At 48.0% G+C, this 17295-nt stretch overlaps 1 protein-coding gene across 1 annotated transcript in view; it reads left to right on the forward strand.

The window, feature by feature from the left end:
* Positions 1–15570, forward strand: part of LOC121503726 (protein shisa-6) — a 16356-nt gene extending 786 nt beyond the window's left edge. Inside the window, exons 2-3 of the mRNA XM_041778266.1 lie at positions 5778–5906; positions 13556–15570. Coding sequence (XP_041634200.1) covers positions 5792–5906; positions 13556–14160 — 720 coding nt within the window. The 5' untranslated portion in view covers positions 5778–5791 and the 3' untranslated portion in view covers positions 14161–15570. The remainder of the gene's footprint in view (positions 1–5777; positions 5907–13555) is intronic.
* Positions 15571–17295: the final 1725 nt, after the last annotated feature.

A 17295-nucleotide genomic window follows, 5' to 3' on the forward strand; every position in this document is an offset into this window, starting at 1 on the left:
GAACCTGTCGATGTAGAACCTGTCTACGTAGAACCTGTCTACGTAGAACCTGTTGATGTAGAACCTGTAGACGTAGAACCTGTAGACATAGAACCTGTCTACGTAGAACCTGTCGATGTAGAACCTGTCCACGTAGAACCTGTAGACATAGAACCTGTAGACGACATAGAACCTGTCGACGTAGAACCTGTAGACATAGAACCTGTAGACATAGAACCTGTCGACGTAGAACCTGTCCATGTAGAACCTGTCCATGTAGAACCTGTAGACATAGAACCTGTAGACGACAAAGAACCTGTCGACGTAGAACCTGTAGACATAGAACCTGTAGACATAGAACCTGTCGACGTAGAACCTGTCGATGTAGAACCTGTAGACGTAGAACCTGTCTATGTAGAACCTGTCGATGTAGAACCTGTCCACGTAGAACCTGTAGAAGTAGGACCTGTAGATGTAGAACCTGTAGACGTAGAACCTGTAGACGTAGAACCTGTAGACGTAGAACATGTCAATGTAGAACCTGTAGATGTAGAACCTGTAGACGTAGAACCTGTAGACATAGAACATGTCAATGTAGAACCTGTAGACGTAGAACATGTCAATGTAGAACCTGTAGACGTAGAACCTGTCGATGTAGAACCTGTAGACGTAGAACCTGTAGACGTAGAACCTGTAGACGTAGAACATGTCAATGTAGAACCTGTCTATGTAGAACCTGTCGATGTAGAACCTGTCTACGTAGAACCTGTTGACGTAGAACCTGTCAATGTAGAACCTGTAGACGTAGAACCTGTCTATGTAGAACCTGTCGATGTAGAACCTGTCTACGTAGAACCTGTTGATGTAGAACCTGTCCACGTAGAACCTGTAGACATAGAACCTGTCTACGTAGAACCTGTCGATGTAGAACCTGTCCACGTAGAACCTGTAGACATAGAACCTGTAGACGACATAGAACCTGTCGACGTAGAACCTGTAGACATAGAACCTGTAGACATAGAACCTGTAGACATAGAACCTGTCGACGTAGAACCTGTCGATGTAGAACCTGTCCACGTAGAACCTGTAGACGTAGAACCTGTAGACGACAAAGAACCTGTCGACGTAGAACCTGTAGACATAGAACCTGTAGACATAGAACCTGTAGACAACATAGAACCTGTCGACGTAGAACCTGTCTACGTAGACCATCTCAGAGGAGACCTCTGCAGACCGGCTCGTCCTGCCTCTGTTCTAAATGCTGAGACGTCCCTGACTCTGACAGAGGAGACTGATCAGGAACCGATCGCTGTTATCACCGCTCTGAATGAAACTAAACCTCATGAATATAAAGTTCTAAGAAAAAGTCTGTGAATCTTTTGGGATTTTCTGGATTTCTGCATAAATTGGTCATAAATGTGTTCTGATCTTCATCTAAGTCACAACAGTAGACAAACACAGTCTGCTTAAACTAATACTGCACTAAAAATGTTTTCATGTTTTTATTGAACGGAACATGTAAACATTCACAGTGAAGGTGGAAAAGTCTGTGAACCCCTAGGCTAATGACTGGTTGACCCTCCTCTGGCAGCAATAACCTCAACCAAACGTTTCCTGTAGTTCAGATCAGACCTGCACAACAGTCAGGAGGAATTTTGGACCATTCCTCTTTACTAAACTGTTTCAGTTCAGCAATATTGTTGGGATGTCTGGTGTGCATCGCTCTCTTGAGGTCATGCCACAGCATCTCAATGGAGTTGAGGTCAGGACTCTGACTGGGCCACTCCAGAAGGCGTATTTTCTTCTGTTGAAGCCGTTCTGTTGTTGATTTACTTCTATGCTTTGGGTCGTTGTCCTGTCCATCACCCATCCTCTGTTGAGCTTCAGTTGGTGGACAGATGGTCTTAAGTTTTCCTGCAAAATGTCTTGATAAAATTGGAAATTCATTTTCCATCAATGACAGCAATCCGTCCAGGCCCTGAGGCAGCAAAGCAGCCCCAAACCATGATGGCCCCTCCACCATATTTCACAGTTGGGATGAGGTTTTGATGTTGGTGTGCTGTGCCTTTTTTCTCCACACATAGCGTTGTGTGTTCCTTCCAAACAACTCAGTTTTGGTTTCATCTATGGACAGAATATTTTGCCAGTAGTGCTGTGGAACATCCAGGTGCTCTTTTGTAAACTTCAAATGTGCAGCAATGTGTTTTTTGGACAGCAGTGGCTTCCTCCGTGGTGTCCTCCCATGAACTCCATTCTTGTTTAATGTTTTACTTATGGTAGATTTGTCAACACAAATGTTAGCATGTGCCAGAGACTTCTGTAAGTCTTTAGCTGACACTCTAGGATTCTTCTTCACCTCATTGAGCATCCTTCGCTGTGTTCTTGCAGTCATCTTTACAGGACGACCACGCCTAGAGAGAGTAGCAACAGTGCTGAACCTTCTCCATTTGTAGACAGTCTGTCTTACTGTGGACACATGAACATCAAGGCTTTAGAGATACTTTTGGAACCCTTTCCAGCTTCATGCAAGTCAACAGTTCTTGATCTTAGGTCTTCTGAGAGCTCTTTTGTGCCAGGCATGGTTCACATCAGGCAATGCTTCTTGAGAACAGCAAACTCAAAACTGGTGTGTGTTGTTTATAGGGCAGGGCAGCTTTAACCAACACATCCAATCTCATCACATTGATTGGACTCCAGGTTGGCTGACTCCTGGCTCCAATTAGCTCTTGGAGAAGTCATTAGCCTAGGGGTTCACATACTTTTTCCACCCTGCACTGTGAATGTTTACATGGTTTGTTCAATAAAAACATGAAAACATCATTTTTAGTGTGGTATTAGTCTAAGCAGACTGTGGTTGTCTATTTTTGCGACTTAGATGAAGATCAGAACTCATTTATGACCAATTTATGCAGAAATCCAAGAAATCCCAAATGTTCACATACTTTTTCTTGCAACTGTATCTGTCTGTAATCTGAAGGCTAAAGCTCTGTGGGGAAATGAAAATGTAAATCTGTGATAAACAATCAGAGACAGAAGAGTCTGATCATCATGGCTGAACTCTCTGACAGTCCCGTCTCTGTGACTAAATGTCATTTGATGTAAAAGGAGAGCATCTCTCTGTTTTTATGCTAACCACCACTGAAACCAAACACTGATTTCTGAAACCTCTCTCTGATATTTAAAAACCCTCGGAGGACGACGATTGCTCCAGTGTGTTCAGGTTAATGCTCGGAGATCGTCACCGAGTTATTATGAAAACTTTTCCTCCATTAACAGAACACCTGAGCCGCTCTGACTCTTCAACAGGACGGCCTTTTAGGAGGAAAATGGGTTTGAAAAGTACTTCAGATCCAAATAAAACCCTTCAAACAGCACTCCTCAGGTCTGTTTAGCTCCTGATGAGGATCTGAGCTGCTCTGGTTGGACTTTGTCCTCACAAGTGCCAACATCGCTGCAATATTCCTCTGAACAAGAGCGTACTTTAGCCTGGGAGAGGAGGCTGAAACCATGTTTCCTTTTTCAGTGGTTCGCTTTAGAGAAGATGAAAAGTTATGAACAGTTCTGCTGCAGAACGATGGAGAGGAGGGGCAGCTCTTTAAAAACCTCACCTGGATCTAGATGGACCAGGATTTATTCCTCTAATCAGACTTTAGAGAAACCAGCTAACAGCTGGTGGGTCAGGACCCTAGAGCTACAAGGAGTCTGGGTTTATCAGGGTCCAGTCTCTGGTTTATCAGGGTCCAGTCCCTGGTTTATCAGGGTCCATTCTCTGGGTTTATCAGGGTTCAGTCTCTGGTTTATCAGGGTCCAGTCTCTGGGTTTATCAGGGTTCAGTCTCTGGTTTATCAGGGTCCAGTCTCTGGGTTTATCAGGGTCCAGTCTCTGGTTTATCAGGGTCCAGTCTCTGGGTTTATCAGGGTCCAGTCTCTGGTTTATCAGGGTCCAGTCTCTGGTTTATCAGGGTCCAGTCTCTGGGTTTATCAGGGTCCAGTCTCTGGGTTTATCAGGGTACATTCTCTGGGTTTATCAGGGTCCAGTCTCTGGTTTATCAGGGTCCAGTCTCTGGGTTTATCAGGGTCCAGTCTCTGGGTTTATCAGGGTCCAGTCTCTGGGTTTATCAGGGTCCAGTCTCTGGGTTTATCAGGGTCCAGTCTCTGGTTTATCAGGGTCCAGTCTCTGGGTTTATCAGGGTCCAGTCTCTGGGTTTATCAGGGTCCAGTCTCTGGGTTTATCAGGGTCCAGTCTCTGGGTTTATCAGGGAATAATTCCTGCAGCTCTCTCCTGATTGGCTGATCCCTGATTGATTGATAGGTAGTCTCTCCTAAAGCATCCTTTATGGTTTTCCTCTGTTCTACTTCAGATGCTCTCAGATAATCAGGTGTAGTGTGTTCTACATCCTCACAGTCAGAGCGTCTGTTAATGTAGAGGAAAGCTAGGATAACATGCTAACATGCTATCATGCTAACATGCTATATCCAGGTGCATAACTTTTCATGTGTGAACCGTTGGGTGGGAGGGGCCAGGGTTTGCGTGCCTGTTTCTGTCATTGATCCTTCTTTTCTTGGCTTTGTTAGCCCACAGAGCACTGAGACACGGTAAGTAGTGCAGCGCTGATCTTTATTTGTCACTGCTAGATGAACTAGTTTCACCTTCACTGGGAGTCTGTTCAGATGGTTCTGTGTTTCTACCCTCACCAAACTTCACTTCATCCCAGACCCTGACCCTGAGTCCAACCTCCAAATCCTCCTCCACTCCTTATTTTCTCTCTGTTTCCCTCCACCGACCCGCCTCTATCTCCTCCAAACAGCCAAACATTGCGCCACAGCTCAGCGCCCGTCCCCTCCACGCCATATGTTCCTCCGTGTTGTGTCCCCGTCCTCCTTGCTGCGGTCGTCCCCCCGTCCTATTAATAAACCGGCACCAGAGTCCCTGACCGTATTCCAGCCTTCCCCACCCGCTGAGCCTCCTGACCCGTCACTGGGCGTCCCAAATTCTGAAGCCACAGGAGCGCCGTGCAGGGTGGGGAGCCTCAACGCCGCCACACTTATCAGCGATACCAGAAAGAGGCGTGTTGAAGCGTCTCACAGTGACCCCGGTGTTAATGGAGCTGCTTAAAGAACGTGTGAGGGCAGATTAGAGCGCTCATCGACATGTACGGAACCACGACCTTGACATCCAGCAGACCAAGGTCACCTCACTCCCTGTAGGAAACAGAGACTTTATTCTGATTTTAGCTGGAGAGAAATCTACCAGACAATATTCACCGCCGCTGTAGGCCAAAAATGACCACCGCTAACAGCCGACATCTACCACCAACAAAGATCTGTTTCTACGGCGCTGTAGTCCAGTATTTACGGCTGCCAGAGCCGCTGGTTCTATATCTATATATCTATACTGTCTGCTCACACTGATCTGTTCACAGTCCTCATCCTGATCCAGTCAGGATCTTCAACCCTCAAGTTAACGAGTCCAACAGAACAGCCTAACGAGTCTATCATCCCTGAATCCTGACCACAATGTTCGTTTCTCCCTAAAACTCAAATCTCTGGTTCCTCCTCACTTGTCTTCCCCCCTCCCCTCCTCCTCCTCCAGCCTCACCCCCCCAGTCTCACCCTCCCTCCCCTTCTCTCCCCCCAGCATCACCCTACCTCCTTCTCTCTCCCTCCAGCCCCCCCTCCTCTTCTCTCCCTCCCTCTCCTCCCCTCCCCCAGCCTCACCCTCCCTCCCTCCTCTCCTCAGACTCCCAGTATCTCAGCCGTCTCTCTCTCTCTAACTGACTGTGCTCTGACCCCCCCCAGAGCGACCCCAGCGGATGAACAACATCCTGACCTCGGCCACGGAGCCCTACGACCTGTCCCTGTCCAGATCCTTCCAGAACCTGAGCCATCTGCCGCCGTCCTACGAGCTGGCCCTCAAGTCTGACTTAAGTAAATACTCGTCCTCGCTGGTCAGATTAAGTAGGTGCTCCTTCATTCGTCCTCCATCGCCGTGTTCTGCCTGATGCACGGGTATAAAATTACCAGCAGGAATGACATCACCCTTGTGCGGCGAGCATGAAAGGGTCGCCACATTGTCACCTGATGTCCATTACAGAGACGAGCTTCATGATAATCTTCTCCAGATGTTAGGAGGCAGAGTCCTCTCACTTTTCACCTTTTTAGGAAATAAACATAAAAAGCATGACGGCGAGCTCCATTCCACCAGCTCATCTATGAGCCAATCAGCTGGCAGCTAATTGGCGTGTAATTTGGCTCCATCTGCAGCCCATGTCATGTTGCTAACGTCTCTTAATGACACATTAGGATCTGATTTTTATAGCTGAACAGCTTCTATAAGCCAACACCATGGCTCTCTAATGTTCCACTCATTCTACAGCTCGTTATGTCCGCGCTGACATTTCAGCTCCATCATGGCGCCGGCCGCTCGCCACCTCATGACCACAGCATGCCGGGTTCACTTTGGAGGGGTCACATGGTTCTGATTGATTAAGCCGTCTTTATATAGACCAATCAGTGAAGAGATTATCAATAAGTGAAAGGGGATAAAAGATGGAAACAGCAGCTATAGAAACCATCTGACCTGAAAAATCATAAAGAGCAGGAAGCTCTAAGGAAGAAGATGCAGACATTCAGAGATGTGGAGTAGAACGTCTGCCTTCTGTGCTCACAACCCTCAGTGTAGACAGCAGCTAGATCACAAAGGCTAGAGCTCATGCTGGTAGATTTACAGCAGGCCATTTGTTTTTCTACATGTATGATCATCTGATGTGACGACATGATTGGTGCAAATTCTCTTGAGGATATGGTGCAAAAACTGGGCAAATAGCAGAAACTACATCTGCACAAAACCTGGTTTTCTTAGTGCAGGCAGTTCAGTCCTCATGGATCTGGTGTTAAAACATGTCAGACAGCACTAAGGGCAAATTCACACAACTGCCGTTGCAGTGAAAAACCTGTGCAGATGCTAGAAAAGCATCCTATCCACAGAGCGAGTGTGCACAAACTTCACCACAACCTGCTCCATTTCCCTGCTTACTAATGAGGGAATATCCCAACATTTGGAACAACACTGCTCCTCATGCAAATAAGTCTGGTGCAAAAAGCAGCTGAGAAAAGGCCAGTGCAAACAATCCAAGCTCTTTATTTCATGCTCTGTTCTATCCAGTCTCTGCAGACTTACAGCTCATCAGCTGATATGATGACATTATTAGTGCAAATCTTCTGTTTATATGGTGCCAAAACTGGGGAAATATGTGGAGCTAAGTCTGCAGCAGTCTTCATGGATCTGGCCTCAGGTTTCAGTAGTCCTGATGTGATTTCTCTGCCTGTTTCAGGGACGGTTTACTGTAATATTCAGGGTTTTTTCATCTCCATCAGGTACAGTCAGGAGGATTTAACAAACACACACTTCAAATGTAGCAGAGAGTATTTGATAAAATCCACATCGCCCTCTTGAGGCGGATGCATTTTTCATGCCTGGTTTTTGAATGAAGAGTTTTTCTGAGTTTAGAAATGTGAGTTACAGAGAGGTTTGATGAGAGGAGGACCACACAGACACGCTCTCCTCCCACTGATATCCAGTCTTTCTCATACACAGGTGGATGTTTGCTCCACATGTTAGTTTAGTGACTGACAGTCGCCATCAGAGCTCCCTGCAGGTCTGCAGGGGCCTAACGTCTGATAGAGTATTTATGCAGAACGCTTCCCGCCTGTTTCGTTGACTCTCTGCGCTCGTACTCCTGCTTTTATTTTCCCTCTCTGTGATTTGCAGCAGCAGATTTAATTCGGGGTAAATATTGAATGTCCTTGTCGTCTAAGTGCCCTGCTCCGTGTCCTTGGCTGCTAAGAGTAGTCACATGGCGAAGACGCCATTTACCTGGGTATCTGGCCCCTTTTCATGCCGTGGTCGCGTAGGAGAAAGACACGCATCTGTGCAATCTCCTGTCGATGGCGTCCTCTTCATTTCCCTCCTTTTTTATCTCTTATCAACTCCAGGCTCTGCTCTTATCTCCTCAGAGCCTTGTTCACACTCAGAAAAACCAGCCGCATGAATCACGGCGAACAACAAAGAGGCTTTTGGAGCTTGAGACGGAGGGCCCTGCAGAATTAGTCAAACCAGCGGGCGAGGAAGAAGCATTAAGGAGGAGGCTGAAGCATGAGTACAGAGTTTGGAAACAAGCCTGAGAGTAATAGAATTAGCTGCTTCTTTAATTGAACCATCTGCAGGGATGATGACTTCCAAATTCAATTAGGACGGCGAGTTTGGCGATTTAAATGACCGTCTCCTCCATCCCGTCTGACCTTCAGTGGCTTCAGCCAGGCAGAGACCGAGGACGTGAATCTAAAGTGACTCACTTCTTTAAGGACGCCTCTGAGAAAGGAGGGATCTGGTCTGTAACAGGATCAGCGCTCTGGTGAAACTGACCCTTCTGGTTCTGATGCTTTGACATCTGGTTGGAGGTCCTCAGAGGAGATCCTGGGCCAGACCCAGATCTCCAAGTATGCGTCCCATCTGGTCTCGGAAGGCCTCAGGATCCACAGGAAGGATTGGGCTAAAGCAGCTGGTGAAGGAACACCAGGGTTGACCTGTTCAGTCTTCTGCCACTGTCCTGGATGAGAATCAGGGTCGATGTTCAGACTCTAAGAGTCTGTGATGCATTCAAAGACCAGAGGGTTGTCGTCATTCTCATTCCTGCAGATGGAACTTAGTGCAGCTCTGGAAAAGCCACAGGTGATGGGATAGGGCCCTAGAGGGGACACATTATGCAAAAATCACTTTTTCAGGCTTTTCTAACACAAACACGTGTCCCTGGTCTGCTATGATCACACCGGGCCCTTCTAGACTTCCTCTAAACCCCCCTGCTGAGGCTCCGCCTCTCCACAGATGACTTTATAATGGATGTTCCAGCAGGTTCCAGGTTTTACTGCATTAATGATCAATAGCTGAGATTGGATGTAATCTAGCAGAGTGGTGAGCTGAGCTTTAATTAGCTGCTGTTAGCAGTTTCCTGTTTGTAGCTCCGCTGGGCCCTTTGGCCCCTCGCAATCATGTTAATTGTAAGGGCTGCGTTTTATCCACGCCGCCAGAGACGGGATCAAGCAGAACGCAGGACCACGTTTTAAATCATCTGAGTGTTAACAGTTTAAGGGTGCAGACTCAGAGCTACATCATAGCGAGGTAGAGGAGGGTCTGAGAGGAAGGAGGGGGCTTCCTGGCCCTGACCACACTAACATGTGTGTCTATAACCACCGCAGGGGGCGGGCCCTCAGGTCTGACCTATGAGTGGAGCTCTGGGCCCCGGCCCGTCCGTCCTCTGTCCTCTCAGAGCCTCTGCTTGAGTTGGTTGACATTTCCTGCCAAAATGTGACATCTACACCGAGTCTTCAGGGACGAATCCAGGAGCACATCAGCGTGGGAGGGGGCGGGGCCTCTTTCATTAGCAATGCACTGAGCGCTGGACCACGGGCCCCTGATGGAAGGACAATAAGGTGACCTTCTGTACCAGGCTCCACATCTCTCCTGGAGAGCCCAGCATCCAGACAAACCAATTCCCATCAGCCCCGTCTCCACGAGCCAGTGAAGCGAGGAATGGTCCTAAAACGACCATTCGACCCTTTTGTTCTGCAATAATTAACCGCTGCAGAGGTAACGACCCCCCGCCCTCATCAGTTCATCAGAGCGCCTCTGTGGCAGCGTCCCCCAGGAGCCCCTGATGCCAAAAACAGGTAGATAGAGTCTGCAGAGCGCTGATTGCTGCCGTGGTTAATACGGCCGTGAACGACGCCCCATTAGGAGCGTGAGCGCCCAGCGGAGACGCCGGCCTGATTTCAGAGAGAGGAATTAAACGGCCGCTCGTCTGTTCAGGCACGACCAGCTGATGGACCAGCTGATGGGCCAGCTGATGGGCCAGCTGATGGGCCAGCTGATGGACCAGCTGATGGGCCAGCTGATGGGCCAGCTGATGGGCCAGCTGATGGGCCGCTGGCTACTGAAGCGTGCTGATGAGCCTCTCTACATGGAGGAAGCTGATTAACCGAGGCTGCTTCCTGTTTGTTCACTGGAAAAGGACAACACGAGTCAACACGAGTCATCACGAGTCATCACGAGTCAACACGAGTCAACACGAGTCATCACGAGTCAACACGAGTCATCACGAGTCATCACGAGTCAACACGAGTCAACACGAGTCATCACGAGTCATCACGAGTCAACACGAGTCATCACGAGTCAACACGAGTCAACACGAGTCATCACGAGTCAACACGAGTCATCACGAGTCATCACGAGTCAACACGAGTCATCACGAGTCATCACGAGTCAACACGAGTCATCACGAGTCAAAATGAGTCAAATCCAGTCAACACGAGCTGAAGTGGACTCAGAGTACAGACGTGTCTGCTGTTACCATCCTGTGAGTTCAGCAGCAGCCAGAGAGCCCAGGATCCTCCACTCTGATCATCATCTATCACCAGGACCATCTCAGTGAAGACCTCTGGACCACCAGGACCATCTCAGTGAAGACCTCTGGACCACCAGGACCATCTCAGTGAAGACCTCTGGACCACCAGGACCATCTCAGTGAAGACCTCTGGACCACCAGGACCATCTCAGTGAAGACCTCTGGACCACCAGGTCCATCTCAGTGAAGACCTCTGGACCACCAGGACCATCTCAGTGAAGACCTCTGGACCACCAGGTCCATCTCAGTGAAGACCTCTGGACCACCAGGTCCATCTCAGTGAAGACCTAGTACTCAGGGCTAGTACCAGGGCTAGTACCAGGGCTAGTACCAGGGCTAGTGTTCAGGGCCAGTACCAGGGCCAGTACCAGGGCCAGTAACAGGGCTAGTACCAGGGCTAGTACCAGGGCTAGTACCAGGGCCAGTACCAGGGCTAGTACCAGGGCTAGTACCAGGGCTAGTACCAGGGCTAGTACCAGGGCTAGTACCAGGGCTAGTGTTCAGGGCCAGTACCAGGGCCAGTACCAGGGCCAGTAACAGGGCTAGTACCAGGGCTAGTACCAGGGCTAGTACCAGGGCCAGTACCAGGGCTAGTACCAGGGCTAGTACCAGGGCTAGTACCAGGGCCAGTACCAGGGCTAGTACCAGGGCTAGTACCAGGGCTAGTACCAGGGCTAGTGTTCAGGGCCAGTACCAGGGCCAGTAACCAGGGCTAGTACCAGGGCCAGTACCAGGGCTAGTACCAGTGCTAGTACCAGGGCTAGTACCAGGGCTAGTGTTCAGGGCCAGTACCAGGGCTAGTACCAGGGCTAGTACCAGGGCTAGTACCAGTACTAGTACCAGGGCCAGTACCAGGGCTAGTACCAGGGCTAGTACCAGGGCTAGTACCTGGGCTAGTACCAGGGCTAGTACCAGTACTAGTACCAAGGCTAGTACCAGGGCTAGTATCAGGGCTAGTATCAGGGCCAGTACCAGGGCTAGTACCAGGGCTAGTACCAGGGCTAGTACCAGGGCTAGTGTTCAGGGCCAGTACCAGGGCTAGTACCAGGGCTAGTACCAGGGCTAGTACCAGTACTAGTACCAGGGCTAGTACCAGGGCTAGTACCAGGGCTAGTACCAGGGCTAGTGTTCAGGGCCAGTACCAGGGCCAGTACCAGGGCCAGTATCAGGGCTAGTACCAGGGCTAGTACCAGGGCTAGTACCAGGGCTAGTGTTCAGGGCTAGTACCAGGGCTAGTACCAGGGCTAGTACCAGGGCTAGTGTTCAGGGCCAGTACCAGGGCCAGTACCAGGGCTAGTACCAGGGCTAGTACCAGGGCTAGTACCAGGGCTAGTACCAGGGCTAGTACCAGGGCTAGTGTTCAGGGCCAGTACCAGGGCCAGTACCAGGGCCAGTATCAGGGCTAGTACCAGGGCTAGTACCAGGGCTAGTACCAGGGCTAGTACCAGGGCTAGTGTTCAGGGCTAGTACCAGGGCTAGTACCAGGGCTAGTACCAGGGCTAGTACCAGGGCTAGTGTTCAGGGCCAGTACCAGGGCCAGTACCAGGGCTAGTACCAGGGCTAGTACCAGGGCTAGTACCAGGGCTAGTACCAGGGCTAGTACCAGGGCTAGTACCAGGGTAGCAGTCAGAATAAAAAAGAAAGAAGGACAAAGAGAGTAGATGAAGGAGTAATTCTATCTCTAAAATCATTTAAACTTTCCCCCTTTACTTCTTTTCTGTGTTGCTTTGTTTACATAAAAACTTGTTTGAAATAAAATTAACAGCCTTAAAGGAAAACTAATTTTCATATTTTTTATCAGTGCAGCAAGTCCCTGAAATCGCATCCAGATCCACATACTGATGTTCCAGACCGTTGGTTTAATACATTTTCTCTGACTGGACCTCTTTGAATTTTAGCTGATGACCCCTGACCTATGGTCTAACATGATGAGCACAGCATCAGATAGTTTCACTTTTAACAAGCAGAAATTCAAACAGACTCAGTGTACAAAAGCCCTGAGACAAGAGCAAAAGGGTGATAACTGCTGTTGTTTTTCTTTTTCTTTTAATTTTTTTTTTTTTTAATTTTTAATTTTATTTTATTATTTTACTTTGTTTTGTTTTGTCTTATTTTATTTTTATTCTTATTTTTATTTTTAATGGGGTAAATGTTCTGGACTTGTTTTTGCAGTGTTTACCGTCTCCAGCAGAGAAATATCTCTATGAACCTTGGATTTCTGAGACAGGTTCTTGAGTTCTTCTTGCAGATAGTCTCTCCATAGACCCATGACCTTCCACAGCTGCATGCTCATGCATGAGGCACAAGAATCATGTCAAAGCTGGCTGCACTGAGAGAATCTTTACATTTAAACTGGTTTAAAGTGGAGAGCACAGACAGGGTTAGGGTGAACCAGACTGAGGCTAGCTGCTGTTAGCAGAGGTAGGGATGCTCAGTGTCACTGGTGTAGTTTAGCTGTTAGCAGATATAAAAACTGAATATTTATCAGCTGTACGGAGGAATAATCAGTGGAGTTTTAGTCCGGACCAGCAGACCTACTGCTGCTAGAGTCTTTTCTTTATTCATCCTTAGACCGTAAAAGACTGAAGAGTCCGGGCTGAGCTACAGTTAAATATCAGAGCCAGCACGAATCTGTAGATATGAACATGTTAGATGTCAACCAAACTCCAGCATGCACCCCTGCAGACGGAGATTCCTCAGACAGAGATCTCACAGAAACTCAGGTTTAAATGTGAAAGTCAGACCTCATCTGCTCCTGCAGGATCAAAGTTCAAATCCTGTCAGAGGAGACAGAGGAGTCCTGGTGAAGTTCTCTGGTAGAGTCAGAGGAGGGTTCTCTGTGCGGCCAGCTTCAGACGTGTGCCGTCATGATTCTTGGTCACAGTTCTCGTCTTCACTGGTGCATAATTAGCTTCTTCCTGTGTGGTGCATTCCCTGTAGCTGAAGTTTGGAATGCAGCAGTCTGGTGAGGTTTCCTAAATGGAATGCGTCCCAGAGAAGAGGCGCATGACAGGACCTGTTGATCATGAAACCATCGTTGTACTCTATCGTATGTGTTTTGTTTGAGTTAAACGTCCCGTGGCGTCGCCCTGACGACCTCTGTCCTCCTCTCCTCAGGCATCGATAAGGACGTGGACGACTACTACCCACGGAAACATCACCATCTCGACTTTGGCGGCAGGGGCCCGACCCACCTGGTGAAGCTGAACGCCGACCCCCCGCAGCAGCGGCAGCGTCCCCGCCGAGTCCAGAGGGCCATGTCCCAGGACCACGTCCTGTCTCCCCCCAGGACGCCACGGCGGAGTGATTACGGCTTATCGTCGTACGGCGTCATGGCGGCCGCGGCCTACAGTAGTAGTCGGCACCTCTCGGACGAGCAGCTGCTGTCGGCGGACCGCCTCCATTCCCAGGATCCTTTGCTGCTGTCTCCCGCCATGAGGCGCGACAAGTTCCGAGAGAAGGCGATGGCACGGGCGATGTCCCACGCCGACATGCTGATGCCTGTGACGCCGGTCATGGAACGCCACAAGATGCCCAAGATGCACTCTCAGCCCAGTGCCTCCACCGACTCGTACAACACGCTGACGGTCAACCACCTGGCGAGCACGTCCAAGCGGCAGGCGTTCGCCTCCAGACGAACTCACACGGTGGACCACCTACAGTACATCCCGGGCCACCACCACACGTACCGCACCGCCAGTAAGAACGAGGTAACTGTTTAGAAACGCAGCGGCGGCGGCGGCAGCGTCTTCTACGTGAAACTCTTCCTGCTTTTTAGCACAAGCTTCCTGTCATCCAGGTCCTGGACTAGATCCACGTCTCTCTTTAGCATCATAAGGGCTTAGCGTGTGGACAGAGATCCTCCATGGCGGACGGCGTGGAGAGAATATTTTTTAACGGGTCATGGACTCAGAGGGAACCTCCTTTATAAATATATAAATATATTTACTACCTGTATTTTCAGTCTTTGTAGAGCTGTAGAGATTCTCACGGAGCACGCGGACTAGTGCCTCTTCAATCGTCCCATTTCTATCAGGAAGTGGATTTGTGGGTTAAAAAGCACAATTTCTGACTCTCCCTTTGTGTTGGGCTTCTTCTTCTCCTCTTTGGTAAACGGCCAGAACATATCAGCTTCTTAGAGAAACGCTGTTTCTGCATAGATGATTGTAAATACGCTCTCTTAGCAGCATTTAAAGACGGACGCTGGCCTTGGCTTTCTGTTCCACGGAGTCTCAAACAGACTCCTGGTTCTTAAGTTCACTTTTAGATAAGGCAGAAACCCCACGTCTGCACTCCCTCCACAGATGTCTGCAGTAGAGGTGGAGCCTGTTTTTATTTCTAACGTGTGGTAGCATACAGTAGGTGGATGTGTAAGCTTTAGCACTGACTGGCAGCTTCAGACGTGATTCACAGATAAAAACAGAGCCTGATGGTTGTTTCACTAGATTATTTCCTCTCCAATCCTTTCCTCGCTTCATCATTGACTATCCTGAGCCGCCATGCTCGGGTAGCCGCCTCCATCTCTTCATATCAGATCCTTTAGCCTGGAGCTGAGGAGCGAAGGATGGAGACGAGCTTCGTCTTACATAGAACAATCAGTACGGCAGAGGTCGGTCAATCAGGCAGTAAAACTGTGAAATGTTGGCCCATTGAAGCAACGCCTTATTGTATAGAGTCCCATATGCTCTTAACTGAACAATCACGCTTTGGTCGTGTGTTTGTCTTAGCTTTCTGTGCAATATTATCGAGTTTGATTTACCAGCAGAACCAGTAGGAAGGAGGCGGTCTGTGATGGAGGATACTGGTCAGACAGAAGCAGAGAGGTCTCCAGATTTAACTAAAGCTAGTGTTGTCTACAGCTGACAGGCTCTTCTCTGTTCTAGCAAAGACACTCATCAGGAATACAAACATGACTGAACAGGTTTTCATTTTACAGTTAGACACCAAATACAAGGTCTAAATAACTCAACTATCAAAGAACAGGAGCAAATTTGACTAATAGATGTGTTTATGGTGGACTGGGTACAGGTACAGGGCTAATTCAAGTACTGACCCCATGGATGTTTCACCGTTTATCGGATGTATAAATCAGTTTATTTATTCAGATGTGCAGCATTTATTTTACCCTCTACCTTTACAAGCCCTCCAGGGCCGACTGCTGAGAAGCATCCCCACAGCACGATGCTGCTGAGAAGCATCCCCACAGCACGATGCTGCTGAGAAGCATCCCCACAGCACGATGCTGCTGAGAAGCATCCCCACAGCACGATGCTGCTGAGAAGCATCCCCACAGCACGATGCTGCTGAGAAGCATCCCCACAGCATGATGCTGCTGAGGCTGGACCTTCCAGACTCAGGTGTGGTGATGCTACAATCACTGAGGAACATTCCCTGACCTCGGCTGACCTCTGTTTCACTGCCAGCACCAGAGTGAATATTTATGCATTTATTTATTTTACATGACAGATTTGTATTTCCTCACTTTATAGAAATCTGTTTTAACTCTGACATTGAGGAGGGTTTTTGTCAAAAAAAAAAGCCAAATTAAATTGTCAATGATAGATTTATAAAATCAATAAAAGGGTAAACATCTAAGGGGATCAATACTTCTATAGGAACTCTGCATCTTCTAAAGCATTTTAACTTGAAACTAAACTTTTTGCAGCTTAAATCCTGACATGTGAGTTTCCTGGTGTGTAGTCTCTTAGATGGCTCAGTCTGAGGGCTGTGCATGTCTGGACCCGGTCTTTACGATATTTTATATCTCTGACAAAGACTACATTCAGATAACAGGGATGTCAGACTCTTACAGTCAGAGTGTAGAGGTTTTTCTGTTGGACGTGTTTAAACAGTCACATATTTCAGCTTGGATAGCTCTTAGTGACACAGATCTTTATCATGAGCTGATCCATGCTGACCAAAACCACCAAGACTAAAAACAGGACTATGTTGGACCTGGTAATGCTGAGGTTTAAAGAACATACTCTTTCAAATGTCCAGAAAATGTAGGCCAAATCAGCTGGATGAGATCCAACATGGGACACTTTAGTACCAGTCCAGTCCCAAAGGACCCACTATCAGTTTCATATCATTAAATTCAATATAATAACACCAGTAATAAAGCCACAGGTAAACACTGACACCATCAAACTATCAAACACTGACGGCTCTGCTATTTCACAGGAAATCATGTCCATGCAGTCTGTCCCCAACAGGGGGCTCAGACAGACACCCAGCTATATTTACAGACACCCAGCTATATTTACAGACACCCAGCTATATTTACAGACACCTAGCTACATTTACAGACACCTAGCTATATTTACAGACACCCAGCTATATTTACAGACACCCAGCTATATTTACAGACACCCAGCTATATTTACAGACACCTTGCTATATTTACAGACACCCAGCTATATTTACAGACACCCGGCTACATTTACAGACACCCAGCTATATTTACAGACACCTAGCTATATTTACAGACACCCAGCTATATTTACAGACACCCAGCTACATTTACAGACACCCAGCTATATTTACAGACACCCAGCTATATTTACAGACACCCAGCTACATTTACAGACTCCTAGCTATATTTACAGACACCCAGCTATATTTACAGACACCCAGCTATATTTACAGACACCCAGCTACATTTACAGACACCTAACTATATTTACAGACACCCAGCTATATTTACAGACACCCAGCTATATTTACAGACACCCAGCTATATTTACAGACACCCAGCTACATTTACAGACACCTAACTATATTTACAGACACCCAGCTATATTTACAGACACCCAGCTATATTTACAGACACCCAGCTATATTTACAGACACTCAGC

The sequence above is a fragment of the Cheilinus undulatus genome, linkage group 21, assembly GCF_018320785.1.
Source record: "Cheilinus undulatus linkage group 21, ASM1832078v1, whole genome shotgun sequence".
Taxonomy (NCBI): domain Eukaryota; kingdom Metazoa; phylum Chordata; class Actinopteri; order Labriformes; family Labridae; genus Cheilinus; species Cheilinus undulatus.